The sequence below is a fragment of the Scyliorhinus torazame genome, chromosome 7, assembly GCF_047496885.1.
Source record: "Scyliorhinus torazame isolate Kashiwa2021f chromosome 7, sScyTor2.1, whole genome shotgun sequence".
Lineage (NCBI taxonomy): Eukaryota > Metazoa > Chordata > Chondrichthyes > Carcharhiniformes > Scyliorhinidae > Scyliorhinus > Scyliorhinus torazame.
The window spans coordinates 265,377,011-265,404,886 of NC_092713.1; the positions used below are offsets into that span (position 1 = coordinate 265,377,011).

General features: G+C 44.0%; 2 protein-coding genes across 5 annotated transcripts in view; both read right to left on the bottom strand.

The window, feature by feature from the left end:
- LOC140427007 (cation channel sperm-associated protein 3-like) overlaps positions 1-27,876 on the bottom strand; it is a 73,281-nt gene that overhangs the window by 35,592 nt on the left and 9,813 nt on the right. The window contains exons 1-4 of one of the 4 annotated variants that reach the window (XM_072512387.1): positions 8,566-8,756; positions 8,332-8,482; positions 820-1,050; positions 624-641 (exon numbers count right to left, since the gene is read on the bottom strand). In XM_072512387.1, coding sequence (XP_072368488.1) covers positions 624-641; positions 820-1,050; positions 8,332-8,482; positions 8,566-8,645 — 480 coding nt within the window. In that variant the 5' untranslated portion in view covers positions 8,646-8,756. Of the gene's footprint in view, positions 1-458; positions 642-819; positions 1,051-8,331; positions 8,483-8,565; positions 8,757-27,876 lie in introns of those variants that run through there. The other 3 variants (XM_072512385.1, XM_072512388.1, XM_072512386.1) reach the window with 3 other exon arrangements.
- LOC140427008 (pterin-4-alpha-carbinolamine dehydratase 2-like) overlaps positions 22,685-27,876 on the bottom strand; it is a 140,999-nt gene continuing 135,807 nt past the window's right edge. Inside the window, exon 5 of the transcript XR_011948360.1 lies at positions 22,685-24,739. The gene's annotated coding sequence lies outside the window, so the exon portion shown is untranslated. The remainder of the gene's footprint in view (positions 24,740-27,876) is intronic.

The following is a 27,876-nucleotide window of genomic DNA, read 5'->3' on the forward strand; positions in this document are numbered from 1 at the left end:
AGAAAATAAAGTTTGCCTTAAGATGGTCAATGTGGGGTTCTCTCGGAGGTGGCAGCCGTTCGTCGAATTTCTTGGGGAAAATTAAAATGTCAGCATAAGTAGTATTCCAAAGGGTGGGGGGGGGGGGGGGGGATAGGTGTTCAATGGTTGTGGAGCGTGAAGATTGGGTCGGGTGGGGAATGTTTATTTTACCATGTCAATGTCATTGTTATTGTTTTTGTTATTGTTATAAAAATTTGCAAATACTTTAATAAAAATATATTTTTTAAAAGATTATGGCTGAGAAAAAATGAGGCATGCTGTTGAAGCTTCTCATCTTGCACTCATCAGGGCAGATTAGCAAGAATTGGTAATCTTGCGAGCTACTCTGATGACTGCAAGATGAAATGCTTCGACAGCGTGACTCTTTTTTCAACAATGGTCAAGTTCCATACTACCAAAAGACAAAGGATGTTTACCGTTACTAAACTGAAGAGTGTGAAGAACGCAGATCTGAGGTTGCCCCAGTTTTTGAAATCACCATTATCTTGCCTTCCGTAGAAATAATATCCGATCAGTGCAAAAACAGTCATCAGCAAGAAGAGGAGGAACAGGACAAAGCAAACACTCTTCAGCGTACTCACCAAGGCAGTAGACAGGACCTATGGAGCAGAAAGGAAAAGGGAATATATTCCAAAAGGACCTGGCAAAAATTTTAAGTAATAAGCATGTCTTGAATTTTGATTTACATGAAAAATGCCACATCTCATTCTTCATTTATCTGCTCAAATAATGCAAATGCTAATTCATGTTCTTCACAATGCACCCAGCACAATTTACCTGCAAGCCACGTATAAACGAAACGGTCCTGAGCGTTCTAAGGGGCCGGACGACATGAAACCAGTACAATGAGCGCTTATAACTCGGAGGAAGGAAGCGGTGGATAAAGGATAGGCTGAGAACGATGAAGTCAAACACATTGAAACCAATCTTCCAATATTTGATTGGGTCGACATAAAGTTTGGCTAAGAACTCCACTGTGTAAATTGCCAAGAACAACTGTTCAACCACCTATCCAAATGAAAATAAATGAACTGAGATTAGATCATCATATCTGGAGAGCTTGCCATTCTCACACCCACCCTGCCCCTCCATCTGATATATTAGACCACCGCCTATTGCCACCACAAAACATTTCTGAAGTCAATGTGTGTATTACCCTTCTTTTATTAAGTGAATCAATTATCATGAAACCTGTTCCTGCTGTACACGGGCATAATGAGACCAGAATAACACTTCTTGCCATTATTTAGAGATTCAAAAGAAAGAGTTGCTTAATTTTAAAATGTGCTAATTCTGAATATGGGCCAAGCAAAATCAAAACTGCTGGACTGGTGATATTTTAAAAATAAGTCAATTACCACAATAACGCAGGTTAATGCAGAATAATCGGCTCAAAAACAGAAAAGAAATATATCAGTTAATCACTGAACAAATTAGATAGGATTATGTTGGATGTGCTGCGCCACAACAGGTCATTTGGTGTAATTAGTCCATACTGGTGTTTATTCTCCTCTCAAGCCTCCTCTAATCTTTCCTCATCCAAATCGACCATCAGAACCTTCTATCCTCTTCTCTATCATATGCTTTTCTAGCTTCTCCTTAAATTCATCCATACTACTTGCTTCCACCATTCCTTGTGGCAGTAAGTTCCACATTCTTACCACAATTGAGGTAAAGCTTCTTCTGAATTCCCTATTGGAATTCTTTGGTGACTATCTTATATTTATGACCTCTAGTTATAATCTTCCCAATAGACAAAAAAATATTCTCACTGTAACCACCCGATGACAACCTTTCATAACTTTAAAGGCCTCTATTAAGCTTCCTCCTCAGCCTTGTTTTCAATTTTTAAAAATTTATTTACGGGATGTGGGCGTCACTGTTTAGGCCAGCATTTATTGCCCATCCCGAGTTGCCCTTCAGAAGGTGATGGTGAGCTGCCTTCTTGAACTGCTGCAGTCCTTGAGGTGTAGGTACACCATCAGTCCTGTTAGGGAGGGATTCAGGATGTTGCCCCAGAGGCAGTGAAGGGACGGCGATATATTTCCAAGTCAGGGTGGTGAGTGACTCGGAGGAGAACCTCCAGGTGGTGGGGTTCCCCGGTATCTGCTGCTCTTGTCCTTCTAGATGGTAGTGGCATTTGGAAGGATAGTTCTAAAATTGCTGCGTCCAAGTTTTACCCACATGGTCAAGTAGTCAACGGGAGTGGGTATATTTGCCATGAGAATGTTTTTAATCAAATATTAAAATAAATTAATATATTTTTATAATAATAGAGTATCAGTTAACAGTGGAGAAAAAATGGAAGAAAAATAATTCAGAAATTTGAAATAGAAAATTGCCTTCAGCTAAATTGAGTGAATGACTTTCCCTATAAAAATATAATATGTAATATGATCAAATCAAGTCATTGGGAAACAAAACAGTAAAACAAAAATTAGTAATTTCAAGAAGAGGATATGCCAGTTGGTATCATGACCGGTGCTGGCTTGGAGGGCCAAAGGGCCTGTTCCTGTGCTGTATTGTACCTACCCTCAGATATCATAGAAGAAAAATGATATGTTTTCCTCCTTTGTATTCCCCTTCACGTTTTCGTGAGTTTCCACTCTTTTTCATATATTTACTCAACAAGTGAAGGGTAAAAAGTGGAGATATTCGGCACAACCTATCACCTTGCACTTCCAATGTTATTATTTTTTGATGTACGATGGTCTTATATTGAGGTCAGCTTGAAGATGTTGGGCAGTCTATGGGCGCGATTCACCTGCCAAGTTTCACTGTCCGGTTTCGGGGGCGTTTGGCTGGGTGTTTCTCAGCGGCTGCAATGCCGAGATTGACCCTGCTATTCAGCAGCACTTTGCTGCTTTTTTGGGCCTCTGGGGTTTTCTCTCCATCGAGGCCACAATTAGGCAGTTTTCCTGAACTGGGGAGCTGAGCTCGCCAGCATGACCGGCCGCTTACAGATCGGGGTGCCATTTTTAACAGCTGTCTCAATTTCTACACCCGCCTTTGAGGCCCTCTCCCACTTCCAGGACACCCCCTTCACCCCCATCCACAACCATTTTTGTCCCTCAAAACCCCCTAATCCCCCCTTTCACGGGCATGGCCCAAGGCCCCGATACCTGGCAGTGCCATTCTGGCACTCTGGCACCTTGGAGGTGCTGCTGCACCCGACAGTGCCCAGGTGGCACTGACAGGGTGTCAGGCTGTCTGTATCTCCCAGTGAGCCAGAGAGAAGACAGCCAGGAGTGAGACAGCAAAGAGTGAGTTTGGGAATTTGAATCGAGGTGGGAATTCGAAGCTGGGTGGGGAGGAAGTGCTTTTTGTGACTGGCAAGTAGTGTTTCTGTTTTTCTGTTTCTTTTCATTGGTATATTTATTTATTTTTTCTTTGTTGTTTTTTTGTTGAAATTGTAGTTGTTGAAGTTAACCAAAGGTTTAAGACATGGCAGGAGATCTCAGACCTGTATCATGCTCCTCGTGTGCGATGTGGGAGCTCAGGGACACGTCCACTGTCCCTGGCTCCTTCACGGCAAGAAGTGTGTCCAGTTGCAGCTCCTGTTAGACCGCTTGACGGCTCTGGACCTGTGGATGGATTCACTTTGGAGCATCCGCGATGCTGAGGACGTCGTGGATAGCACGTTTAGCGAGTTGGTCACACCGCAGGTGAAAGGTACTGAGGGAGATAGTAAATGGGTGACCAAAAGACAGAGCAAGAGTAGGAAGGCAGTGCAGGTGTCCTCTGCGGTCATCTCCCTGCAAAACAGATATATCGCTTTGGATACTGTTGAGGGAGATGGCTCACCAGGGGAAGGCAGCAGCAGCCAGGTTCATGGCACCGTGGCTGGCTCTGCTGCGCAGCTGGGCAGGAAGAAGAATGGCAGGGCTATAGTGATAGGGGACTCAATTGTAAGGGGAATAGACAGGCGGTTCTGCGGACACAATCAAGACTCCAGGATGATATGTTGCCTCCCTGGTGCAAGGGTCAAGGATGTCTTGGAGCGGCTGCAGGACATTCTGGGGGGGGGAGGGTGAACAGCCAGCTGTCGTGGTGCACATAGGCACCAACGATATAGGTAAAAAACGGGACAAGGTCCTACAAGCTGAATTTAGGGAGCTAGGAGTTAAACTAAAAAGTAGGACCTCAAAGGTAGTAATCTCAGGATTGCTACCAGTGCCACAAGCTAGTCAGAGTAGGAATGTCAGGATAGAGAGGATGAATACGTGGCTCGAGAGATGGTGCAAGAGGGAGGGATTCAAATTCCTGGGACATTGGAACCGGTTCTGGGGGAGGTGGGACCAGTACAAACCGGACGGTCTGCGCCTGGGCAGGACTGGAACCGATGTCCTGGGGGGGAGGGGGGGGTTTGCTAGAGCTGTTGGGGAGAGTTTAAACTAATGTGGCAGGGGGATGGGAACCGATGCAGGACGTTGGAAAGTAGTAAAACAGGGAGAGAAATAAAAGGCAGTAAGGGGAAAGTGTAAGGCAGAGAAGCCATAGTCAAAAATCAAAAAGGGCGACAGTACAAGGTACAGTGACTGAGGGGAGCTCAGTGAATAGGACCAGGAATACTAAAAGAAATAAAATGGGAAGTGAAAACATTAATGGTAAGCGACGCGGCAGGTTGTTACAGGAAGATATGGGTTCGACGACAAGGAAAATTAGGAGAAAGGTTAAGAGGAAATATAACTTAGGAGAGGTTACTGATCGAGGTGTTAAGATTAAGAACAGAGGTAAAAAAGCCAACATAAGTGTACTTTACCTGAATGCTCATAGTATTTGGAATAAGGTAAATGAGTTGATGGCGCAAATCATCGTGAATGACTATGATTTAGTGGCCATTACTGAAACATGGTTAAAGGATGGTCACGACTGGGAGTTAAATATCCGAGGGTATCAAACTTTTTGGACGGACAGAGTGGATGGTAAGGGAGGTGGTGTAGCTCTGTTATTTAAGGATGACATCCGGGCAACAGTAAGGGATGACATCGGTGCTATGGAGGATAAGGTTGAATCCATTTGGGTCGAAATCAGGAATAGTAAGGCGAAAAAGTCACTGATAGAAGTAATCTATAGGCCACCAAATAGTAACATTATGGTGGGGCAGGCAATAAACAAAGAAATAACAGATGCATGTAGAAATGGTACAGCAGTTATCATGGGGGATTTTAATCTACATGTTGATTGGTTTAACCAGGTCAGTCAAGGCAGCCTTGAGGAGGAGTTTATAGAATGTATCCGCGATAGTTTCCTAGAACAGTATGTAATGGAACCTACGAGGGAACAAGCGGTCCTAGATCTGGTCCTGTGTAATGAGACAGGATTGATTCAGGATCTCATAGTTAGGGATCCTCTCGGAAGGAGCGATCACAATATGGTGGAATTTAAAATACAGATGGAGGGTGAGAAGGTAAAATCAAGCACTAGTGTTTTGTGCTTAAACAAAGGAGATTACAATGGGATGAGAGAAGAACTAGTTAAGGTAGACTGGGAGCAAATACTTTATGGTGAAACAGTTGAGGAACAGTGGAGAACCTTCCAAGTGATTTTTCACAGTGCTCAGCAAAGGTTTATACCACAAAAAGGAAGGACGGTAAAAAGAGGGAAAATCGACCGCGGATATCTAAGGAAATAAGGGAGAAAAAACATACAAAGTAGCAAAGATTAGTGGGAGGCTAGAGGACTGGGAAATCTATAGGGGACAACAGAAAGCTACTAAAAAAGCTATAAAGAAGAGTAAGATAGATTATGAGAGTAAACTTGCTCAGAATATAAAAACAGATAGTAAAAGTTTCTACAAATACATAAAACAAAAAAGAGTGGCTAAGGTAAATATTGGTCCTTTAGAGGATGAGAAGGGAGATTTAATAATGGGAGATGAGGAAATGGCTGAGGAACTGAACAGGTGTTTTGGGTCGGTCTTCACAGTGGAAGACACAAATAACATGCCAGTGACTGATGGAAATGAGGCTATGACAGGTGAGGACCTTGAGAGGATTGTTATCACCAAGGAGGTAGTGATGGGCAAGCTAATGGGGCTAAAGGTAGACAAGTCTCCTGGACCTGATGGAATACATCCCAGAGTGCTAAAAGAGATGGCTAGGGAAATTGCAAATGTACTCGTGATAATTTACCAAAATTCACTAGACTCTGGGGTGGTCCCGGCGGATTGGAAATTAGCAAACGTGACACCACTGTTTAAAAAAGGAGGTAGGCAGAAAGCGGGTAATTATAGGCCAGTGAGCTTAACTTCGGTAGTAGGGAAGATGCTGGAATCTATCATCAAGGAAGAAATAGCGAGGCATCTGGATGGAAATTGTCCCATTGGACAGACGCAGCATGGGTTCATAAAAGGCAGGTCGTGCCTAACTAATTTAGTGGAATTTTTTGAGGACATTAACAGTGCGGTAGATAACGGGGAGCCAATGGATGTGGTATCTCTGGATTTCCAGAAAGCCTTTGACAAGGTGCCACACAAAAGGTTGTTGCATAAGATAAAGATGCATCGCATTAAGGGGAAAGTAGTAGCATGGATAGAGGATTGGTTAATTAATAGAAAGCAAAGAGTGGGGATTAATGGGTGTTTCTCTGGTTGGCAATCAGTAGCTAGTGGTGTCCCTCAGGGATCAGTGTTGGGCCCACAACTGTTCACAATTTACATAGATGATTTGGAGTTGGGGACCAAGGGCAATGTGTCCAAGTTTGCAGACGACACTAAGATAAGTGGTAAAGCAAAAAGTGCAGAGGATACTGGAAGTCTGCAGGGGGATTTGGATAGGCTAAGTGAATGGGCTAGGGTCTTGCAGATGGAATACAATGTTGACAAATGTGAGGTTATCCATTTTGGTTGGAATAACAGCAAAAGGGATTATTATTTAAATGATAAAATATTAAAACATGCTGCTGTGCAGAGAGACCTGGGTGTGCTAGTGCATGAGTCGCCAAAAGTTGGTTTTCAGGTGCAACAGGTGATTAAGAAAGCAAATGGAATTTTGTCCTTCATTTCTAGAGGGATGGAGTTTAAGACGAGGGAGGTTCTGCTGCAATTGTATAAGGTGTTAGTGAGGCCACACCTGGAGTATTCTGTTCAGTTTTGGTCTCCTTACTTGAGAAAGGACGTACTGGCACTGGAGGGTGTGCAGAGGGAGATTCACTAGGTTAATCCCAGAGCTGAAGGGGTTGGATTACGAGGAGAGGTTGAGTAGACTGGGACTGTACTCATTGGAATTTAGAAGGATGAGGGGGGATCTTATAGAAACATATAAGATTATGAAGGGAATAGATAGGATAGATGCAGGCAGGTTGTTTCCACTGGCGGGTGAAAGCAGAACTAGGGGGCATAGCCTCAAAATAAGGGGAAGTAGATTTAGGATTGAGTTTAGGAGGAACTTCTTCACCCAAAGGGTTGTGAATCTATGGAATTCCTTGCCCAGTGAAGCAGTAGAGGCTCTTTCATTAAATGTTTTTAAGATAAAGATAGATAGTTTTTTGAAGAATAAAGGGATTAAGGGTTATGGTGTTCGGGCCGGAAAGTGGAGCTGAGTCCACAAAAGATCAGCCATGATCTCATTGAATGGTGGAGCAGGGTCGAGGGGCCAGATGGCCTACTCCTGCTCCTAGTTCTTATGTTCTTATGTATCAAGATGCCTGGGTGCCGGAGGAGTGCCAAGGCCCCACCCTAGAGCTCGAATGTCCTGCGACACCTCTTGAGGCGTCATCATGCCTAGTCCACATTTCTGAAACCAGTGCGGAACTGCGTTCGATGAGACCTCGCAGGCGCAGCGTTGACTCTCGGGTACTGGGAGAATGTGGCATCCGGATATTTAAATGAGCCTAATTGCTCATTAAAATATTATCTGGATCACATCCAGTGAGGGCGTGATCCAGATCGGGCCATGCCGAGTGAGTCGGGTGACTTGCCCGACGTCAACTCCGATTTGGGTTCTCCCCAAATTCACCTGTTGCATCTGGCTCTGAATCCCGTCCTATGTGTTTGCTAGATTCAGTTGTACTGAACTGAATTCTAATCCTGTGGGAAGAACTGAAACTAAGGCGCACACCACAACTCCCCTTGAGGAAAGGGGCGACAGAAGTCCAATTATCAACACACAACTTTAATACACCTGTCTGTGATTGGCTCAGAGTGGTTATAGCCACTGCCCAGAAGTCAGTATTGCATCGGGAAACCATAGGATTTGTGTGGCACACACCCTCAAATCAACAGAGAATCAAGAAAAATACTAGTACGTCCAACTGTGTAAATATATTTTTAAAATGTGCTTTTCTCACATCAAAGAATAGGTAAAATTTGTTCGCCAGTTTGTAGTCTGTCTCAAGCGCCATGAAAAGGGAATTTGCTACAATCGTAGTGAAGATGAACGCTTTGAAAATCCAATTCTTCGTAAGCCTTTTAACGTAGTTATGAAACACAACATCTCTCCTAGCAAAAGAAATTCAGACGGAGTGTAAGTATTGCTTCCTTCCACATGGATAGTAAACTTTCTGAGCTTTGGATTTACTTACCGCCTTTTTCGAAAGTCAAAAAGTGCTTGGTCAGCAGCAGCAATGCTTATAAAGGGGTAGACCTGCCTCTCCCGGTGCATGACTCATATTATTTTGTTACTGTTCCAGAAAGATTTGTTTCTATACTGTCAGAAATGTATTGATCACTTTTGATTCAGAAATGTTTTCCGAAGTCTAAGATTTGTAAAAACTATAAATTAACCAGTCATGAAAGGTCATGCAGCATCAGGAAAACAAATTGCCAACGTGCAACTTTTATATAAACAGTTCTAGAATGGAATAATACACAGCAACAGGTCAAACATCAAAACAAAGTGATTGTGATGTATTGGCATTCCAAAATATAACCAACAATGAGAGAAGGAAGAGAAAAAAACTATCTCATGACAAGCTATGGAACATCAGGGCCGGAATTCTCCGAGCCCGCGCCGGCTTGGAGAATTGGAGTTGATGCCGAGACGGTCCGCGATGCCAGAGAATCGCCACCAGCCGTCCTGGTTGGGGGGGGGGGGGGGGGGGGGTCGGGGGGAGCAGACTCCGGGGTGGACCTCCATGACGTCCAGGCCCGCGATTGGGGGCCATCAAACGGCGGGCACGCGCGATCCTGGGGGGTGCCTACCTTCTTCCATGCCGGCCCGGTGCGGAAGCGGCCGCCGAGCGCATGCGCGGCCCTGCGGCCGGCCGGCGCGCACATGCGCACACCAGAGACCAGGAGTGCAGGGCCGCGTATTGGCGCCGACACTGCGTGGAGCACTCCGGCACCGTGCTGGCCCCCTGTGGGCCACGGAATCGCTGGGCCACGAGGCCCATTGACGCCAGCGTGAAACACTCCATTGTTTACGCCGGCATCAACATTTGGCCGCCATTGCGGAATCCCGGCCCAGATTTCCACCATCCAATATTTCTTTCTCAATTTTGTCTCTTTATCTCTTGAATATGAAAATTGATGCCGAGATGACACTATAGGCTCAAGCACTATACTTGCCCAGGTGTCTAGTCTTCATGTGTTAACGAAGGCAATGACGGACAACAGGCTATTTTGCTACAGGCATCACAGCTTACAGGGTGATTCCAGCTTACATCTGATATTGCATATTATCCATTGCCCCCCCCCCCCCCCCCCCCCCCCCCCGCCCCCACCTCCCAGTATAACGTACAACATCAGACTGGTTGGTTTCTTTCTCTTCCCTGTGATGAATGTAGAAATTGTGACATACTATATTTCATATTTGTGCCAATAATTATATTAAAAACCCTGGTTTAAAATACATAAATGTGATTATGACCAAACTCGGGGAGTAGACACCAGAAGAAGGCCGTGGCAGAGTTAATGGAGGTGCCTCATGGAGGTACTGGAATGGTTTAGGTTTGGACCAGAGTTCACCTCGTGGGTGAAACTACTGTCCGGGGCTTCCATGGTGAACGTACAGACAAACGCCACCAGCTCTTAATACTTCCGGCTGCACAGAGCCAAGAGGCAGGGATGCCCATTGTCCCCACTGCTATTTGCCCTGGCAATCGAGCCACTGGCTATTGCCCTCAGGGCATAAAAGGGGTGGAAGGGCATACAACAGGGAAACAGAGAGCACAGAGTCTCACTCAATGCACCTGACCTCATGTCTCAAACCGCCTAACCAGCATGGAAGGAATAATGTAACAGCTGAGGGAGTTCGGAGCCTTCTCGGTTACAAACATAACCTGAGCAAGAGCAAAATCTTCCCCGTGAACCCACCGGGGGGAAGATCAGAACTGGGGAAGCTGCCGTTTAAGCTGACCCAAACCAAATTCCGATACCTGGGGATCCAGATAGGTCACAACTGGACATGGATCTATAAATGGAACCTGTCGAGCCTCGTGGAAGAAGTAAAGAGAGACCTGCGGAGATGGGACTCGCTCCCGCTCTTTCTGCTGGGAAGAGTGCAGACACTAAAAATGAACGTGCTGCCAAGAATCTGCTTCCTATTCAGATTGGTTAGATCTTCATCTCCAAGACCTTCCTCACCAAGGTAGATAAATAATAGCGTTTGTGCGGGCGGGTAAAACCCCAGGATCCGTAAAAGCATCTTGCAAAGGAGGAGGAATATGAGGGGCTCAGCTCTGCCGTACCTCCTTTTCTACCACTGGGCGGCTAACGCAGAAGGAATAGGGGGGTGGGTGGGAAAGCTGAAGGCGGAACGGGTGCGATTGGAGGCGATCTCCTGTATGGAGACATCCCTCGGAGCATTGACCACGGCCCCATACCCATTCCACCCAGCCAAATACTCGAACAGCCCGGTGATGGTGGCCACGCTAAGGACCTGAAACCAACTCGGGGACCATTTCAATCTTGGTGCAATGTCCGTCCGCTACGGCTCCCATCTGAACAAAACATCAATTCATCCCGGCAATAACAGATGCCTCCTTCAAAATGTGGAGACTGGACGAAGAGGCACTGACAGTAAGGGACCTGTGCGTAGACAGTAGAGTTGCGATCCTGGGGGAACTACCAGAAAAGCTCCAGCTCCTGAAAGGAATGAGCGCAGATACCTACAACTGAGGAACTTCCTCCGCAAGGAAGCACAGTAGCCTAGTGGTTAGCACAGTTGCTTCACAGCTCTAGGGTCCCAGGTTCAATTCCCGGCTTGGGTCACTGTCTGTGCGGAATCTGCACGTTCTCCCCGTGTGTGCGTAGGTTTCCTCTGGTTTTCTCCCACAGTCCAAAGATGTGCGGGTTAGGTGGATTGGCAGTGCCAAATTGTCCTTAGTGTCCAAAAAAGGTTACTGGGTTACGGGGATAGGGTGGAGGTGTGGGCTTGGGTAGGGTGTTCTTTCCAAGGGCTGGTGCAGACTCGATGGGCCGAATGGCCTCCTTCAGCACTATGATTCTATAAGGAGACAGCAACGCTCCCCCAGCCACCCGGACACACTCTACTTGACAGACTGCCAGCCTACGAGCCAATTAGAGGACAGTAAGTGCGCTGACATATACAGAAGAATGCTAAAGGAGGTAAGGGCCCCACTAGACGAGTCACGGGAAAATTGGGAGGTGGCGCTGGGAGGAAAGGACTCTGGATCGAAGCACTGCATTGGGCAGACACCACTGCCTCAGGCACAGGACAGCCTAATGCAGCTAAAGGTAGTTCACAGGGCACACTTGACCAGATCACTCATGAGCGGATTCTTTCTGGTGATGGAGGCCCAAGGTGAACAGTGCCAGAGAAGCCGGGCGAAAAACACACATTTGTTCTAGGTCTGCCCCAAACCTGTCGGGTACTGGATCGTCTTTTTTGAAGCCATACCCAGGGTTGTGGGTGTGAGGGTGGAGCTTGCCCGATAGTGGTGGGCTTCGGGGTGTCGGATCAGCATAAGGGGAGAGGGGCAGATGCCCTAGCCTTTGCCTCCCTGATCGCCCGCTGGAGACTCCTGCTCAGCTGGAGATCAGCAGTGCCACCCAAGGCTGCAGACTGGCTGTCCGACTGAACGGAATTCCTCAAATTGGAAAAAAATTAAATTTGCCATCTGAAGATCGGAAGAAGGCTTCCATGATACATGGAAGCAATTCACCAGCCTCTTCGAGGACCTGTTCATGACCAGCAAATAACTAGCGGGGGGCATTGGGAAGGGAGACTGAACCAGACAGGGGAAAAGAAAGAGTTGGGGGGGGGGGGCGGGAAGGGAGAGGGGCTGGCAGCAAAAATAATATTTGTTTTCTCTGGAAAGGTGGAGGCTGAGGGGAGTCTACAAAATTATGACAGTCATAGACAGGTTGAACAGTCAGAGGCTTTTTCCTCGGTGGAAGTGTCAATTACATTTTTAGAAATACATTTAAGAGTACCCAATTCATTTTTTCCCAATTAAGGGGCAATTTAGTATGACCAATCCACCTACCCTACACATCTTTGGGTTGTGGGGACGAAACCCACACAAACACGGAGAGAATGTGCAAACTCCACACAGACAGTGACCTAGAGCCGGGATCAAACATGGGACCTCGGTGCGCGAGGCAGCAATACTAACCACTGCACCACCATGCTGCCCAGAAGTGTCTATTACAAGGGGGCACAGATTCAAGGTGAGAGGGGGAAAGTTTAAGGGAGATGTGCGGGGTAAGCTTTTCACGCAGAGAGTGGTGGGTGCTGTTGTGTTCTGTGACCCTGCCATTGCAATGATGTGCACAGAATATCTGGTGACTTAACTAGAACGATGATTTATCGATAAACATGTGGAAAGATAACAAACAAAATACTATAGGGACTAGGTTATTATTTGAGTTCTGCATCTGCCCTGTTGTACACCTTATAACCAACTGCCGAGTTTCTCACATCACATGACCGTTGTCTGACGCCATCAGCTGGTTGGAGGTCACATTGCTAACTATGTACAATACCATTCACAGGAATGCGCTGCCAGAGGATGTGGTGGAAGCAGGCACATTAGCAACATTTAAGAGGCATCTGGATGGATACATGAAATTGAGGGATACAGACTGAGTAAGGGCAGAAGGTTTTTTTCAAGTTAGGGCATCATGATCGGCATGAGGGCCGAAGGGCCTGTTCTTGTGCTGTACTTTTCACTGTTCTTCCTTAACATCTAGAGGCCAGGGAAAAGCAAGTACAGAGGGCCCAAAGGGTACCGAGGGTGGAGGATAACCCATTGATGCTGCCAAGCCAATTAACAGGTAACGCCTCATAGCCTCAAGCACACCGCTGGTGTGTTCTAATACCATGGGGCAACACGTATATAGTTAACAATGCGGCTGATATAGCTGACCACTCGGAGTTCACCGCTAATATGCCTCATATTTATGTATATTTTTCCTGTGTGTTCTTACCTTTTCTGCTTTGTTATAAATGCAAATGAAAATCAATGAAAAAATATTTTTTTTAAACCAATAAAAATCCTCCTCGAGCAGAACCATCATTCAAAATGACAATTTTATAACAATGTAAACATGGAATATAAATCCCTTCTTAAGTACCAAATTGTAAGTTACATTGAAACATTACGTTCATTTTGCTGAAAAGTTACCTGGATATTTGAAGTCCACCAAAAACAGAAAGAGAAGCAAAAACCCAAAGCTGACAACAAAAACATTAGTTGTGTTTTCAATTTTTATCATTGGGCTGATTAAAGTCGCTCAGCAAATTGATGATTGCAGTTGAGAAACAAACAAATGAGTTTTAAGAGACCAGAGCAGTGAAAGGTTCAGGAGGTCCCCTTTGCAGTTAGCAAATGTAGTTTTTTGTATTTTTTTAATGTAGTTATGTCAGTTAAATGACCAAAGTTCACACCTGGGTTCATGGTGAGTGAGGGTCAGAACGCCGCGCACCTGAATTCGGAGGCAAGCGAGCCAGGGGTTGGCTACGATTTCCTTGAACTCAGGGCAGCTCTGCGAATGAGAGTTTCCTGCTGCCGGCAGCCATTAGGGTGACTGAAGGGAGTCCTCTCCGCTCCCTGGAGTCCTGCACTGTGGGCTTTGGTTTCTCAATCAGAATTCTAGGTGACAATGAATCAGCCGTTAAACGCAAGGTGTCGGATGATCTCTGAAGCAACAATTCTACTGAACACTTTGGAAGGGTTTATGGGTCTCAGAACTGAGAATTTCATGTGGTTGAACTGCTTTGCTGATATTATTTCTCCACCGTTGCGATACAAGTTATTGTTTATATGACATTCAAAGCACAGATTATCTTCACGTGGGATTCAATCATAGAGGGTAGAAACTCATTCATTTTGGGGGCTCCCCGTCATTTGGGGGCCCTGTGCCATGGCACGATGTGTGTCATGGTAAATCCGACCCGGCCACCATGGAATAGAATCCTCAGTTGGAGAAAAAGGATTTATCGGAACGCTGATACTGAAGACAATCAGAACATACACAACAGAGACCGAGAAATTGGGAGAATGGAATATAACTTTCATTTTGTTATTTTTTTCTCAGCTATTGCTCAGTGGTAGCACTCACAGTTGTCAGTCACAGGTTGTGGGTTCAAGACCCTACAAAATCTACAATGACTCTCAGTGTATTAAGAGTGCAGTATTAAGGAATTCTTTTGGATGAGTTATTAAATCAATCCCCTGAGGAAAATGTCGAAGATTCTACGGTATTATCTCAAGGAGAGCAGGAGTGTGCTCTTTCACATCCTGGCTACTATTTGAACCTCAAACACGATCACTAAGATCGGATTATCAGCTCAATTTTCCTGTTGTTATTGCAGGATTCCTACAGTGTGCAAATTGGCTGCTGCAGTTTTGCCATCACCAAACACACCTTTCCCTCCCCTCTCCTTTCAGCATTCCGAAGGGACTGTCCCCTCCACAACATTCTGGAGCACTCTTTAGTCACCCCAATGATACCGCCCCCTTCCTATGGCATCTTTACAAGCAAGTCCTTTAACTTCCTCATTTCTCAGACGGCAGCACAAGTGGCTAGCACTGTGGCTTCACAGCGCCAGGGTCCCAGGTTCGATTCCCCGCTGGGTCACCGTCTGTGTGGAGTCTGCATGTTCTCCCAGTGTCTGCGTGGGTTTCCTCCGGGTGCTCCGGTTTCCTCCCACAGTCCAAAGATGTGCGGGTTAGGTGGATTGGCCATGCTAAATTGCCCTTAGTGTCCAAAAAGGTTAGGAGGGATTATTGGGTTACGGGGATAGGGTGGAAGTGAGGGCTTAAGTGGATCAGTGCAGACTCGATGGGCCGAATGGCCTCCTTCTGCTCTGTATGTTCTATGTTCTAATCCAAGGTCTGCATCCAAGGCCCCAAACACAGAAAGCAGATCTTGCACACCTTTCCAAAGCTGCTGAGTATGTCCTGCAATTTCTGCTTTCCAGAATTCTTTATTTTACTTCGGAACAAGTTAATTACATTTGCAAAGCACACACTAACTGGGTCAATAGCAGCCAATTAACGTCACTGGCAGTGTTGCCAAATGCCGGTGATGTACTCAGGAAGGGGTATTTCAACATAGGATCTTTTTTAATAAGTGCCTTTATTTTAAAAATGTTACGCCGCTCAAGTTGAAGGCCACCAGAACTGAGAAATTAATTCCTCCAAATTTATATAACGCTGACCCCAGGGCAACTACAGCACAGCCATTGGGAGTGCTAACAGCTCCTGTTACACTACCATAACAACATATCTCAGTTTCAAACATTTTTTCCTTTCTCATATTAACCATTCTGTGGCATATCTTCGAAGTAATATGAAGTAGGTACTGAAGTAGAAATGGTTTAGGGTTTATGTTACAACTTTTTTTTAAATTTAGAGGACCCAATGATTTTTTTTCCAATTAAGGGGCAATTTAGCATGGCCAATTGACCCATCCGGCACATTTTTGGGTTGTGGGGGCGAAACCCACGCAAACACGGGGATAATGTGCAAACTCCACACAGACAGTGACCCAGAGTCGGGATCGAACCTGGGACCTCGGCGCCGTGAGGCAGCAGGGCTAACCCACTGCGCCACCGTGTTGCCCTAGGTTTATGTTACACCTTAACAGTCTGTTGAGAATTTCATCCTATTAATATGGACTGGATTAGAACTCAAGTCCCAAAAGCCAGTGTCTAACCATACCCCTTTTCAATACATGGTGCAATGTACGTTTTTCGGTGTGGTCTACAGGCCACTAACTAGTGGAAAGGGTGTATAGGTAAAGATTTACAAGGAAATTACAAGGAGATGTAAGAAATATAGTGGTTATATTGGGAAACTCTAATTATTTCAATATAGACTGGGATTGAAGTAGTGTCAAGGGCATAGAGGGGCAAGAGTTCTTAGAGTGTGTTCAGGAAAATGTTCTACACCAGTACGTTTCCAGTCCGACAAGGAAGGAGGCACTGTTAGACCTATCTCTTGGGATATGAGCTGGATCAAGAGGATCAGGTGTCAATAGGAGAACATTATGGGGAACTGTGATCATCCTATCATATGGCTTAGGTTGGCTATACAAAAGGACAAAGAACAATCTAGAGTAAGAATAATTAATTGGGGGAGAACCAACTGGGGGAAAGCCAACCTGATGGGATAAGAATATATCCAGGCCAAATAAACTGATGTTGGCAGGAAAAACAATGATTGAACAAAGGGCGACCTTCAAGGAAGAGATAGTGCAGGCACAGTAAAAAGGGAGGGAGGAGAAGGGAGAGGGATTTTCCAGTCATTCCCACCAGGAAGATCTTCCAGTCCCACCAATGGCGATCCCTGCCACGGGTTTTCTAGCAGCAGGGAACAGATTCAAAGGGAAATCCCATTGGCAGCAGTGGGATTGGAAGATCAGGCCACCAGCCAATGGCAGGCCACCTCCCGTAGCTGAGAAACACAACATGGTGGCAATGGGAGGGGGGCGGGGAGAGGCGAACCCCCCCCCCCCCCCCCCCCAAACCCTGGTATGTTCCTACGAAGGAGAAAATGTAGAGCAACCAGCACCTTGGATGAGAAGAAATTGAATGGCATTGCATAACATGGAATGCAATAGAGCCTAAAGTCAAAATTTGTCTTCGGCTTCACTTCCAGTATAAAATATTATCATAGTCATTAGTTAAAAATAGTAAATATCTAATGCTTACCTAAATTCAAAAATTTGTGCATATTTAACATACATCCATACCTTAGCTCGCTGGGCTAAATCGCTGGCTTTTAAAGCAGACCAAGGCAGGCCAGCAGCATGGTTCAATTCCCGTACCAGCCTCCCCGAACAGACCCCAGAATGTGGCGACTAGGGGCTTTTCGCAGTAGCTTCATTGAAGACTACTTGTGACAATAAGCGATTTTAATTTCATTTAATTTCATATAAACATAACACATTGCACTCTGCTATGATGCCACTTACTGCAGTTAAAATGAATAAAAGCAGTAAGTGTTAAATTTACATTATGTTGGGGGGGGACACACGTGATGCTGGCACAGGAATATCAGCATTTCCGCAGGCTCTGGAGCTACTCATCTTTTAATCCTTTTATTTTGTTTACGTGGCACATACTTACCTAATCCAGGAGTGAATACTCAAGAGTATGTCCCTTGAAGATTTTTGGCTGAGCATTGGATACAAAATGCCAAGTAATCCTAAGAAGTTGTCGATAAAAGGGGGCAGTCGGATGCTACAGGGGTAGAGCCAAATACTCAATGTGGCGGCTTGATCCTCGAGCGGGCTCTCGACCCGCTGCTCTTGATGGCACGGCAGGGCATTACTGCGAACATTATTCGAGTTATAAGCGACAAACTCGGCTTACTGGCACAGAATATTAATAAAAGGTTCGATGAAAGGTAGGAAAGATTCCTGAACGTTGAAAATGTTACTTGCTCAGCTGAGGCCAGCATTCAATCCTGAGAAAACCAGCTGCATGGTATGTCAGGAATCCTGAAGGATCTGGAGAACCGAGGCTGGATGAAAAAGGCCTGGTGGTCTGTTTGCCAGGAGTGGAGGGGAAGCTCCCTATTAGGTTGTTTGAGAGCTGGCTGGCACGCTTTCTTAAGCTGGGTGTATCAAGTTAGAAAGGGCACATCGTATTCTGTCTTTGAGGCCTAGGGACAATCAACTTCCCCGGCCTGTAATTATTCCTTTTCATAACTTCATGGATCGCTAGAAGGTATTGGAGGTGGCAAGGCATGGTGGGACTTGGCTCCATGAGGGGGCGAGGGTCGCATTCTTCCAACATTTCTCGGTGGCACCCAGAAGTGTAGATGCTTCAATTAAGTTAGAAAACGACTCATGGCTTCTGGAATGAATTATGCCCTGCTTTATCCTGTGGCACTGAGGGTGATATCCGTCAACTCTGTAAAGACATTCGATAATCTGGCTCGTACTTTGTATTTTGTTTCGTGTTGAGGTTACAGAATTATTGACTGGATCCTGAAATGGTGCAGGCAGGCCTCTAATCCGAGAAAAATACATTTTATACAGTTTATGGTGCCTCTGGTATGATTGGAGATGGGGGACGTATGTTTTGGTGCACAACCAGACATGACGTGAAAATCCTATCCTATATTTATTCTGGTTGATTGAGCAATGGCAGTAGCTAATTTAAAATGAGGCTCCTGGAATGTGCAGGGAGTACATCATCCTACTAAAAAGAGGATCCTAGGGCAGCACGGTGGCGCAGTGGTTAGCACTGCTGCCTCATGTCGCCGAGGTCCCAGGTTCGATCCCGGCTCTGGGTCACTGTTCGTGTGGAGTTTGCACATTCTCCCCGTGTTTGCGTGGGTCCCCCACAACCCAAAGATGTACAGGTTAGGTGGATTGGACACGCTAAATTGTCCTGTAATTGGAAAAAATGAATTGGGCACTCTAAATTTATGAAAAAATGGATCCTGTCTTTCCTCAAAAAGGAGAAAGTTGACATTGCTTAGTTGCAGATAACAGACAGCATTTGACGTTGAAGTAAGACTGGATGGGCAGGTTTTTTTTCCTCAGTTTCGACCAGTAGTAGGTGTGTAGAAATTGTAGTCAATAAAAATGTTCCTTTCAAGGTAAAGAACTGTGCAAAGGGCAAGGGTGGCATGGTGACACAGTGGTTAGTACTGCTGCCTCACAGCACCAGGGACCTGGATTTAATTCCAGCTTTGGGTAACTGTCTGTGTGGAGCTTGCCCCGTGTCTGCGTGGGTTTCCTCCGGGTGCTCTAGTTTCCTGCCACAGTCCAAAGATGTGCAGATGCTAAAATTGCTCCTTGGTGTCACAAAGATATGCAGGTTTGGGTATGGTCCTCTTTCGGAAAGTCGGTGTAGATTCGATGGGCTGAATGGCATCCTTCTGCACTGTAGGTAATTCTATGGGATATATGATTGTTAAGGAACTTTTATATGGAGAATATGCGTTGCCAGAATGAATGTGTATGGTGCACCAAATCATTCCGCTGAGTTTGTTACTAAAGTCTTCATGGATTTCGCAGAGCTGATGTTGGCTAATTCTTTTGTTGGTGGGGAAATCAATTGTCCCTTGGTGTACAAACTTCCAGTAACTAGATATCCTCCCACTTGGTTTGTGAGGAGATGGGGTATTTGGATGTGTGGAGAACACTACATCCTAAGGATAAAGAATTCACTCTTTTCTCTGTCCTCATCAATGGCATATTAGAATTAACTATTTCTTCATTCCAAGAAAATCTTACACTTGGTGGTCCCCTACTCTATAGGTAGTCCTGTGCTCTCTGACCATGTTGCAGTTTTCCTTGACTTTACTTGTGGATCTTCCCCAACCCCCGATCCTGGTCATGGCAATGTGACACATCCTCGCTCAGAAATAAATCCTTTACTATGTACTCTAGGAAGGAATTCGAGCTCTTTCACTAAGTCAACTCCCTCTCGGATGTAAACCCCTCCATTTCGTGTGTAGGGAGCTAGTTATTTCATATACAGCCAACAAAAGGCGGAAAATACTGGAGCAACAGTTGGTTGGAAATTAAATTGGCCGAGGCAAAGAGGGCGTATGGTAGGAATCCTAACCACTAGTTGTTGAGGGAGATATACACAGTTCATGGAGCACTTGATTTCTTGCTGACTCAGTGAGCTGAAAGGAGTTTGAAGTTTGTGAAACAAAAGTAATTTGAGTTTGGGAACAAGTCAAGTAGATGCGTAGTCTTTTTGACCAGGAAGAAGGCCGGTTCCATGGCTATTCCCTCAGTGCTGGATTCTAAGGGTAATAGAATGATGAAAACAGCGGATATCAATGAACCATTTAAGGTTTTTTATGCTGAGTTGTACAAAATGGGCCAGTCTGGGGATGCATTGATACTTATGGAGTGCTTCTTCTCTTCGGTTTATCTTCCAACAATCTCCAAGGTCCTGAATACTCCTATCTCTTAAAGGGCACTTTAAGCGGCTTTGGCCAAGGGGGAACTCCAACCTGGTAAGGCCCTAGGGCTCGATGGTATAGGTTGTGAATTTTACAAGGAATTTAAGGAATTGATGAAAAATGAAATGAAATGAAAATCGCTTATTGTCACAAGTAGGCTTCAATGAAGTTACTGTGAAAAGCCCCTAGTCGCCACATTCCGGCGCCTGTTCGGGGAGGCTGGTACGGGAATTGAACCGTGCTGCTGGCCTGCCTTGGTCTGCTTTAAAAGCCAGCGATTTAGCCCAGTGAGCTAAACCAGCCCCTTATTGACATGTGTCGTCATTCATTCGAAGCAGGTCAGCTGCCACTGACATTCTAAGAAGCGAATATTACCTCCATTTTGAAGGCAGGCAAGAATCCTGAAGAGTGCGCATCCTATAGGCTAATATCGGTTCTGAATGTAGATTTGAGATCATTCTCTAAAGTGTTGGTGCGGCACTTGGAGGGAATTCTCCCACGGATCATCCGGAAAGATCAGGCCGAGTTCATGAAAGGCCGGAACTCAATATTAGGAGGTTACTAAATGTTATTCAGCTCTTTCAAAAACGGGTGTTAGATGGTTTAGTGATTTCCTTAGACAAGGAGAAAGCTTTTGACTGGGTGGAATGGAAGTATTTGTTTTATACGCTGCAGAGATTTGGGTTGGGAGGGGCATATGTTAAGTGGATACAGGTGCTACATTAAAGTCCTTTGGCGGCAGTGCTTATGAATGGTTATAGGTCTGAGAATATTAGCCTTCAGTGAGGGACTAGACACCCTTATCCCCATTAGTGTTTGCAATAGCTATAGAGCATTTGGCAGAGGCAATTAGACAATATCCTTCCATTTTTGGGCTACACAGTTGGGGAAAGCAACATAAGATCACGCTTTACATGAATGGCATGCTGTTGTTCATATCCAAACCAGATAATTTGGTTCCCGCTATTATTGATGTGCTGGATAGATTGTTTACTTATTTGAGTGTTATAGTTACCCCCTTCTTTAAATAATTGTATGGGACCTGACCCGCTAGTCCTCCTTGCCAATATTGTGGCTGGGTAGGATTGCATTGATTAAGATGAATGTGTTGCCTAGGTTACTGCATCTTTTTCAGATGCTGCCAATCTTGTCTGCTGGGTTTCCAAAGGAGATTAATGGGATGATTAGTTTGTTTATATGTGTTGTAGGAAAAATCAACCACTTCAAGAGTCAGACTTGCTGTGATCAGATAAATGCAGTTTTATTGTTACACGAAGCTTCGGGAGAAAGCGTATGTACCGCGCGGTACAGTAGCCAGCCTTTCTCCCGGTTTGAATGGCAGTCATTCATTTTATACTTTGGGTTCACAATGAGCCCAGATACAAAACAATTATCACCTTGTTATCTTTAAACATTTTATAGATTGTACATCGCTATTTGTAAGCGTTTTGCCATTTACACATGGCCACAGTCAAAGAGGTTTAACAGGTTACAGGCAGCAGCAGGAAGGTAGTATCGATTGTCCCTTTGTTTTAGGAAATGGGCCAAGACATTCGTATTAGCATATCATTGTGTACACCTTGGCTGAAGTCAGCTTTATTCAAGTGGTGTCCCGCATTTATGTATTTCTTAATCTTCCTGTCTGGCTTCCTTTGTCCTGGATCTGTTCCTATCTGTCCTACTGGCACCCCGCTGGACTCCAGGCATCAGTTATGTCTGCTTTATTCTGTGTCTCCATCTTGTGTGTCAGGCAGCCATCTTCTGTGCCAAGTGCCCTTTTGAACCATTTCCCACTTCAATATGGAACAAAAACAAACCTCATTTGAAGTTGGCTAAGTTGAAGCTCCCAGACTCCGGGGTGGGGGGGGGGGGGTGATTTAGGGTGCCATGTAACAAAATGTAACAATCAGCCTCTCATCTTAGGTTTATAGGGGATTGGGTCAGAGACGACCCCCTCCTCCATTTGGCTCGATAGTGAAGGTCAGTTGGTGTATTCTTTACAGGCTCTGGTATTTCACAGGGGCTTGAAGGCTGGGTCTGCTAATTGCGAGAATCCTATAATTATCAACACTGAGATTGTGGAGGATGCTCCATCAGTTAGAAAGGAGATTTAAATTAACTTCTGCTCTCTCTTCCATTCAGAGCAACCCGCCAGGTCTTTTGAACCATGGATTTGATATCTGGAGATAGATACGGATGTAGGCTGGATAACATGTTCAGTATGCTTCCTTGTCATCTTAATTACAACAGTTAATAAGCATGATAAAAACAGTTAATAAGCATGTTTAATGACTCTTGTGTTCCAGATCCTACGTGAGTATATTAGGAACCCTGCACTCTTGAGAGAAAAACTTGGCAGTCAATATTGATGAGGAGACCTTGGGTAGTATATGGGAATATACCAATAACATTTTGCTAAGTAACAGAATGAAGGAGATTCAGTTCGAAATATTGCACTATCTGCGTATCACACTGGTTTGAGACACAGGTTTTATCCTGCTATATTCTCAATGCGCCTAAAGTGCCTTGTAGTCTAGGGTGACTACATAAACTGTGTATGGTCCTGTGTCAAAATTCAATCCTACTGGTTTGGTTTAGTTAAAGATCTTGAGAGGATAATTGGCACAACCTTAGAATTTGATCCTTTATTCCAAATTTTGGGGCTCCCAGACAGGAGAATTTATGATGTTAATGCAAAAGGATGTATAACATCCTAATTTATGTGGCACAGAAGAATATTCTCTACTCCTGGATTAGCAATAAGTATCCTTCGATTCAAAATTGGTATAAAATGCTTATGGATCGTGTCCCTATGGAGTCCCTGACTTCTGGACTCAGAAGACCTCATGAACAGATTTTTCCGACCAATAGACATTCTCAAGTACCGGCCCAAAGGGGGCCTTTCAAATTGATGATATAAAGAGTGAGACGGATCACCGACGATGGACTGAACATTCCTCTTAACTGTGTTGTTAAGTAAATTTTCGAGCTGTGTTTGCTGACTACTGTTATGGGCGAGGCGTTTTCAGAACCCCAAAATGTATCATGGAGTCCAACCAACCTCTGCCTTTAATGTATTTTTTGCTTTTCCTAGCACGCGGCTTGTTCCCTAGGTGTGGGATTACAATTATGGACACGTGGGCTTTTAAGCACAAAACAATGTTTATTCCATGAACTCGACTTAACATCTTAAATAAACATTGGATCTCTTATCACCCCTTACTTCAAAGATGAAGCCGAAAATATTGCAACAGTAAATAATTCCTCAAAGTGTTCCTTCAAACTTCCAAGAGACTTAACACCTTTAAACAGAATCACATCAGGTTAAAGGCTTTACTATTATGAGTTTAAATCACCCAAATGTTCCAGAGATAGTCTTTTATGGCAGAGATCCAGCTCACTGCAAACACATACACTCCCAAGCTCTTTTCAAACTGCAAAACTAAACTCCAAAATGGCTGACTTGACCTCCGCTCCACCCACTCTCTGACATCACTGTTTTCTTAAAGGTACATTGCTTAAACATCCATGTCTTAAAGGTACTCTCACATGACACCTTCCCCCAAGAAAAAAAATAAACCATCAACTTGAAGGTGGTTTCATTTTTCACTTTTGCACCATCCACTAAGAAATGTACACAGTAAATATACCTTTTTGTTTTTAAAAAAAACCAACACTTGCAAACAGGTATAATAATATAGTCCATTTTTCTTTGTTCTTCTTCCTCCAACCGAAATCCTTCTCGATTGACAGTCTCTTTGAACAAAGTCTCTGCATGATCCATCCATTCCTCTACTCCTTGGCATTTCTCTTTAGAATCAGATACTTTAGTTCAATCTGACCCACAGAGCCCCTTGCAATTCTCCAATACAGAAACATTGGTTACCACAGCTTTCAGGCAGTGAAATGCCTGTTGAAAGTCCGCTGTCCATTGAACTTTTTTACGTTTCTTCAGCAATTCCATCAGTGGAGTAATCATGCCACAAAACGTTTGCACAACTGTTCGATCAAATTCATTCATGCTAGGAGATCGCATTATTTCCCTTCGTCTTTAGGGTATCGGAAACTCCGCAAGGAAAGTGATTAGGGCTTCTCCAAATTCACTTTCGGCTAGGTTCATCACCAAACCCGCCTCCTGAAGTCGATCGAAGAACTCCATACGATGTTTTAAATGTTTTTCCCATGTCTGGAAGTTGGAAATAAAAGCAAATTGTCCCACTTTCTCAATGCAATCCTTCAAACGTGGAATAGGATAAGAGTCCGTTCTTGTAACTGCATTCACCTTTCTGTAGTCCACACACAACCGTTGGGTACCGTCTGGTTTAGGTACCATCACTATGGGTGAGCTCCATTGGCTGCAACCCACTTCAATTATGCCATTCTTCAGCGTACTCTCAATCTCTCTGTTAACCTGTGCAAATTTTAAAGGATTAAGTCTATATGGATGTTGTTTGATAGGAACAGCATTTCCCACATCTACATCATGTATAGCCATTTTTGTACTTCCCAATTTATCTCTACAAACTTGCCCATGTGATATCAATAACTCTTTCAGGTCAGTTCATTTTTCCTCTGGAAGGTAACTTAACAATTCATCCCAGATTTTAAGAACATCCTTATTTTCCAATTTAATTTGAGGAATGTCAAATTCACAGTCATCTGGATTTGGTTTGTCACTTTGAGTTAGAATCATTAAAACCTCCTTTTTCTCTCCTTCCCCTCTCCTTCCCTTTCAAAGTACCTTTTAAGCATATTCGCATGACACACTCGGTGAGTCTTCCTTCTATCCGGTGTTTTTACCACATAATTCACCTCACTTAATTTCCTTTCAATCTGATACGGTCCACAAAACCTAGCTTTTAAAGGCTCCCCTACCACTGGTAACAACACTAAAACTTTATCCCCATTGGCAAAACTACGAACATTGGATTTCTTGTCTGCTACCCGTTTCATCATATTTTGTGCAACTTTCAAATGTTGTCTAGCCAATTCACCTGCTCTATTTAATCGTTCCCTAAAATTTGACACGTAATCCAATAGTGTAATTTCCGATTTCTCATCCACCAATTTTTCCTGAATCAAGTTAAGTGATCCTCTTACTTCATTACTAAATTTGGTTGACTCATTAGGTGCATCCCTAATTGCAAACAATACTAATGGGATTCCTTTATCCCAATCCTCTGGATAATCTGGACAATATGCCCTCAACATTGTCTTTAATGTCTGATGCCACCTTTCTAATGCTCCCTGCGATTCTGGATGGTAGGCAGTTGATTTAAATTGTTTTATTCCTAAGCTTTCCATAACTTCTTTGAATAACTTTGAAGTAAAATTTGTTCCTTGATCCGATTGAATTTCTGTGGGTAGTCCATATCTAGTAAAGAATTTAAGTAACTCCTCCACAATCCTTTTAGCTGTAATATTACGTACTGGAATGGCCTCTGGAAACCTAGTAGACACATCCATTACAGTCAAAAGATATTGATTCCCACTTTTTGTTTTAGGAAGCGGTCCTACACAAATGCTGGAATGGGTATTAAGGGTGCTGGTTTTATCACTGCTTGAGGTTTTCCTATCACTTGACATGTGTGACATGATTGACAAAATTTAACTACATCTTTATGTAGTCCAGGCCATTAAAAATGTTTCTGGATTTTAGCTTGAGATTTCCTTATTCCCAAATGATCTTCCACTGGTACCTCATGTGCAACTCGCAACACCTCCTTTCTATACCATACCGGCAATACTACTTGATGAACGTCTGCCCACTTTTCATCCGCCTGCATATGTAAAGGTCTCCATTTTCTCATCAAGACATCATTTTTACGGTAATAACACTCTGGTATACACTGAGATTCCTCTTCCGTATATGCTTTCTGATACATCCATTTTATTTCTACATTTCTGTTGTAACTCCGCCAATTTTCCTGAACTAAAAATATTCGCCTCATCCTCCACCTGTTCTTATTCTTTTTCAACCATCTGATCAAAAATCATTTCTGATAATTGCACTTCAACTTCATCTTCACTCCTTGATTTCTCCTCTTGTCTTAACCTGTGACTTTGCGACCTTGTTACTGCACAATCCGGAAAAATCCCAGGATATTTGTCCTTCAACACGTCAGTTGACTGATTTTCCACTGGCTTATCAACCACAGTAGGCATCACTCCCACCTGCGATCCAGCTATATCATTACCCAGAATAAACTGTATTCCTGGACAAGATAGTTTATCTATTACTCCTACTACCACTTCACCACTCTTCACTGGACTTTCTAACCTTACCTTATATAATGGAACGTTACTCCTCTCACCCTGAATTCCATATATCACCACCTTTTCTGGCAACATTCTTCCCAAACTACATAGTTCCTCATCTCTTACCATTAAAGATTGACTAGCCCCTGTATCTCTTAAAATTGTGACCTTTAAATGCTTCACCACCACCATAATTACCTCATCTTTTCGCATTTTGTTAGGTAATGTTAACTGCAATGTTCTTGCCAAATCTAACAGTCTGCTTTTCGTTTCTGTCCGTAAAGTACTACGTGTGACATTCTCCACCCCCAAAAACTTCTGAGCCTCTGAAAGAGCCATTGTTCACAACACTCTCCCCACTTAAACTAAAATACCACACCGGAAAAGCAACAATCCTTCACTGTCTTTAAGTTCACAAACGCCAATCCAATAGATAGACTTTTTTCCCCCTCGAGCCCCCAATTGTTATGGGTGAGGCATTTTCAGAACCCCAACATGTATCATGGAGTTCAACCAACCTCTCCCTTTAATGTATTTGTTGCTTTTCCTCACACACAGCTTGTTCCCTAGGTGTGGGATTACAATTATGGACAGGTGGGTTTTTAAACCCAAAACAATGTTTATTCCATGAACTCAACTTAACATCTTAAATAAACATTGGATCTCTTAATACCCCTTACTTCAAAGTTAACACCGAAAATATTGCAACAGTAAATAATTCCTCAAAATGTTCCTTCCATCTTCCAAGAAACTTAACACCTTTAGACAGAATCACATCAGGTTAAACTATTATGAGTTTAAATCACCCAAATGATCCAGAGATAGTCTTTCATGGCAGAGATTCAGCTCACTGCAAACACAGACAATCCTAAGCTCTTTTGAAACTGCAAAACTAAACTGCAAAATGGCTGACCTGACCTCAGCTCCACCCACTCTCTGACATTACTGTTTTCTTAAAGGTACATTGCTTAAACATCCATGTCTTAAAGGTACTCTCACATGATACTACCAATGATTTTACCTGCAGTGTTGACCATTCTAGGCAGCTTACCTTTGCATTTCACACTCAGATTACCATACTAGACAGTCATATTGAATGTTAAATACTCTCTCCCAGACTTTTGTATACCTTCTCGAGAACATCTTGGCTCACTCCAAACCGTTCTAGTTTTCTAATTTCAAACAGACGTTGACTAGCCTTTATAAAGATACAGTCGGTATAAGCTTAGCTTCTCGTCTTCATATGTTCCCAGATACTTGAAACACTCTTCAACCTCTACCGGCTGATCA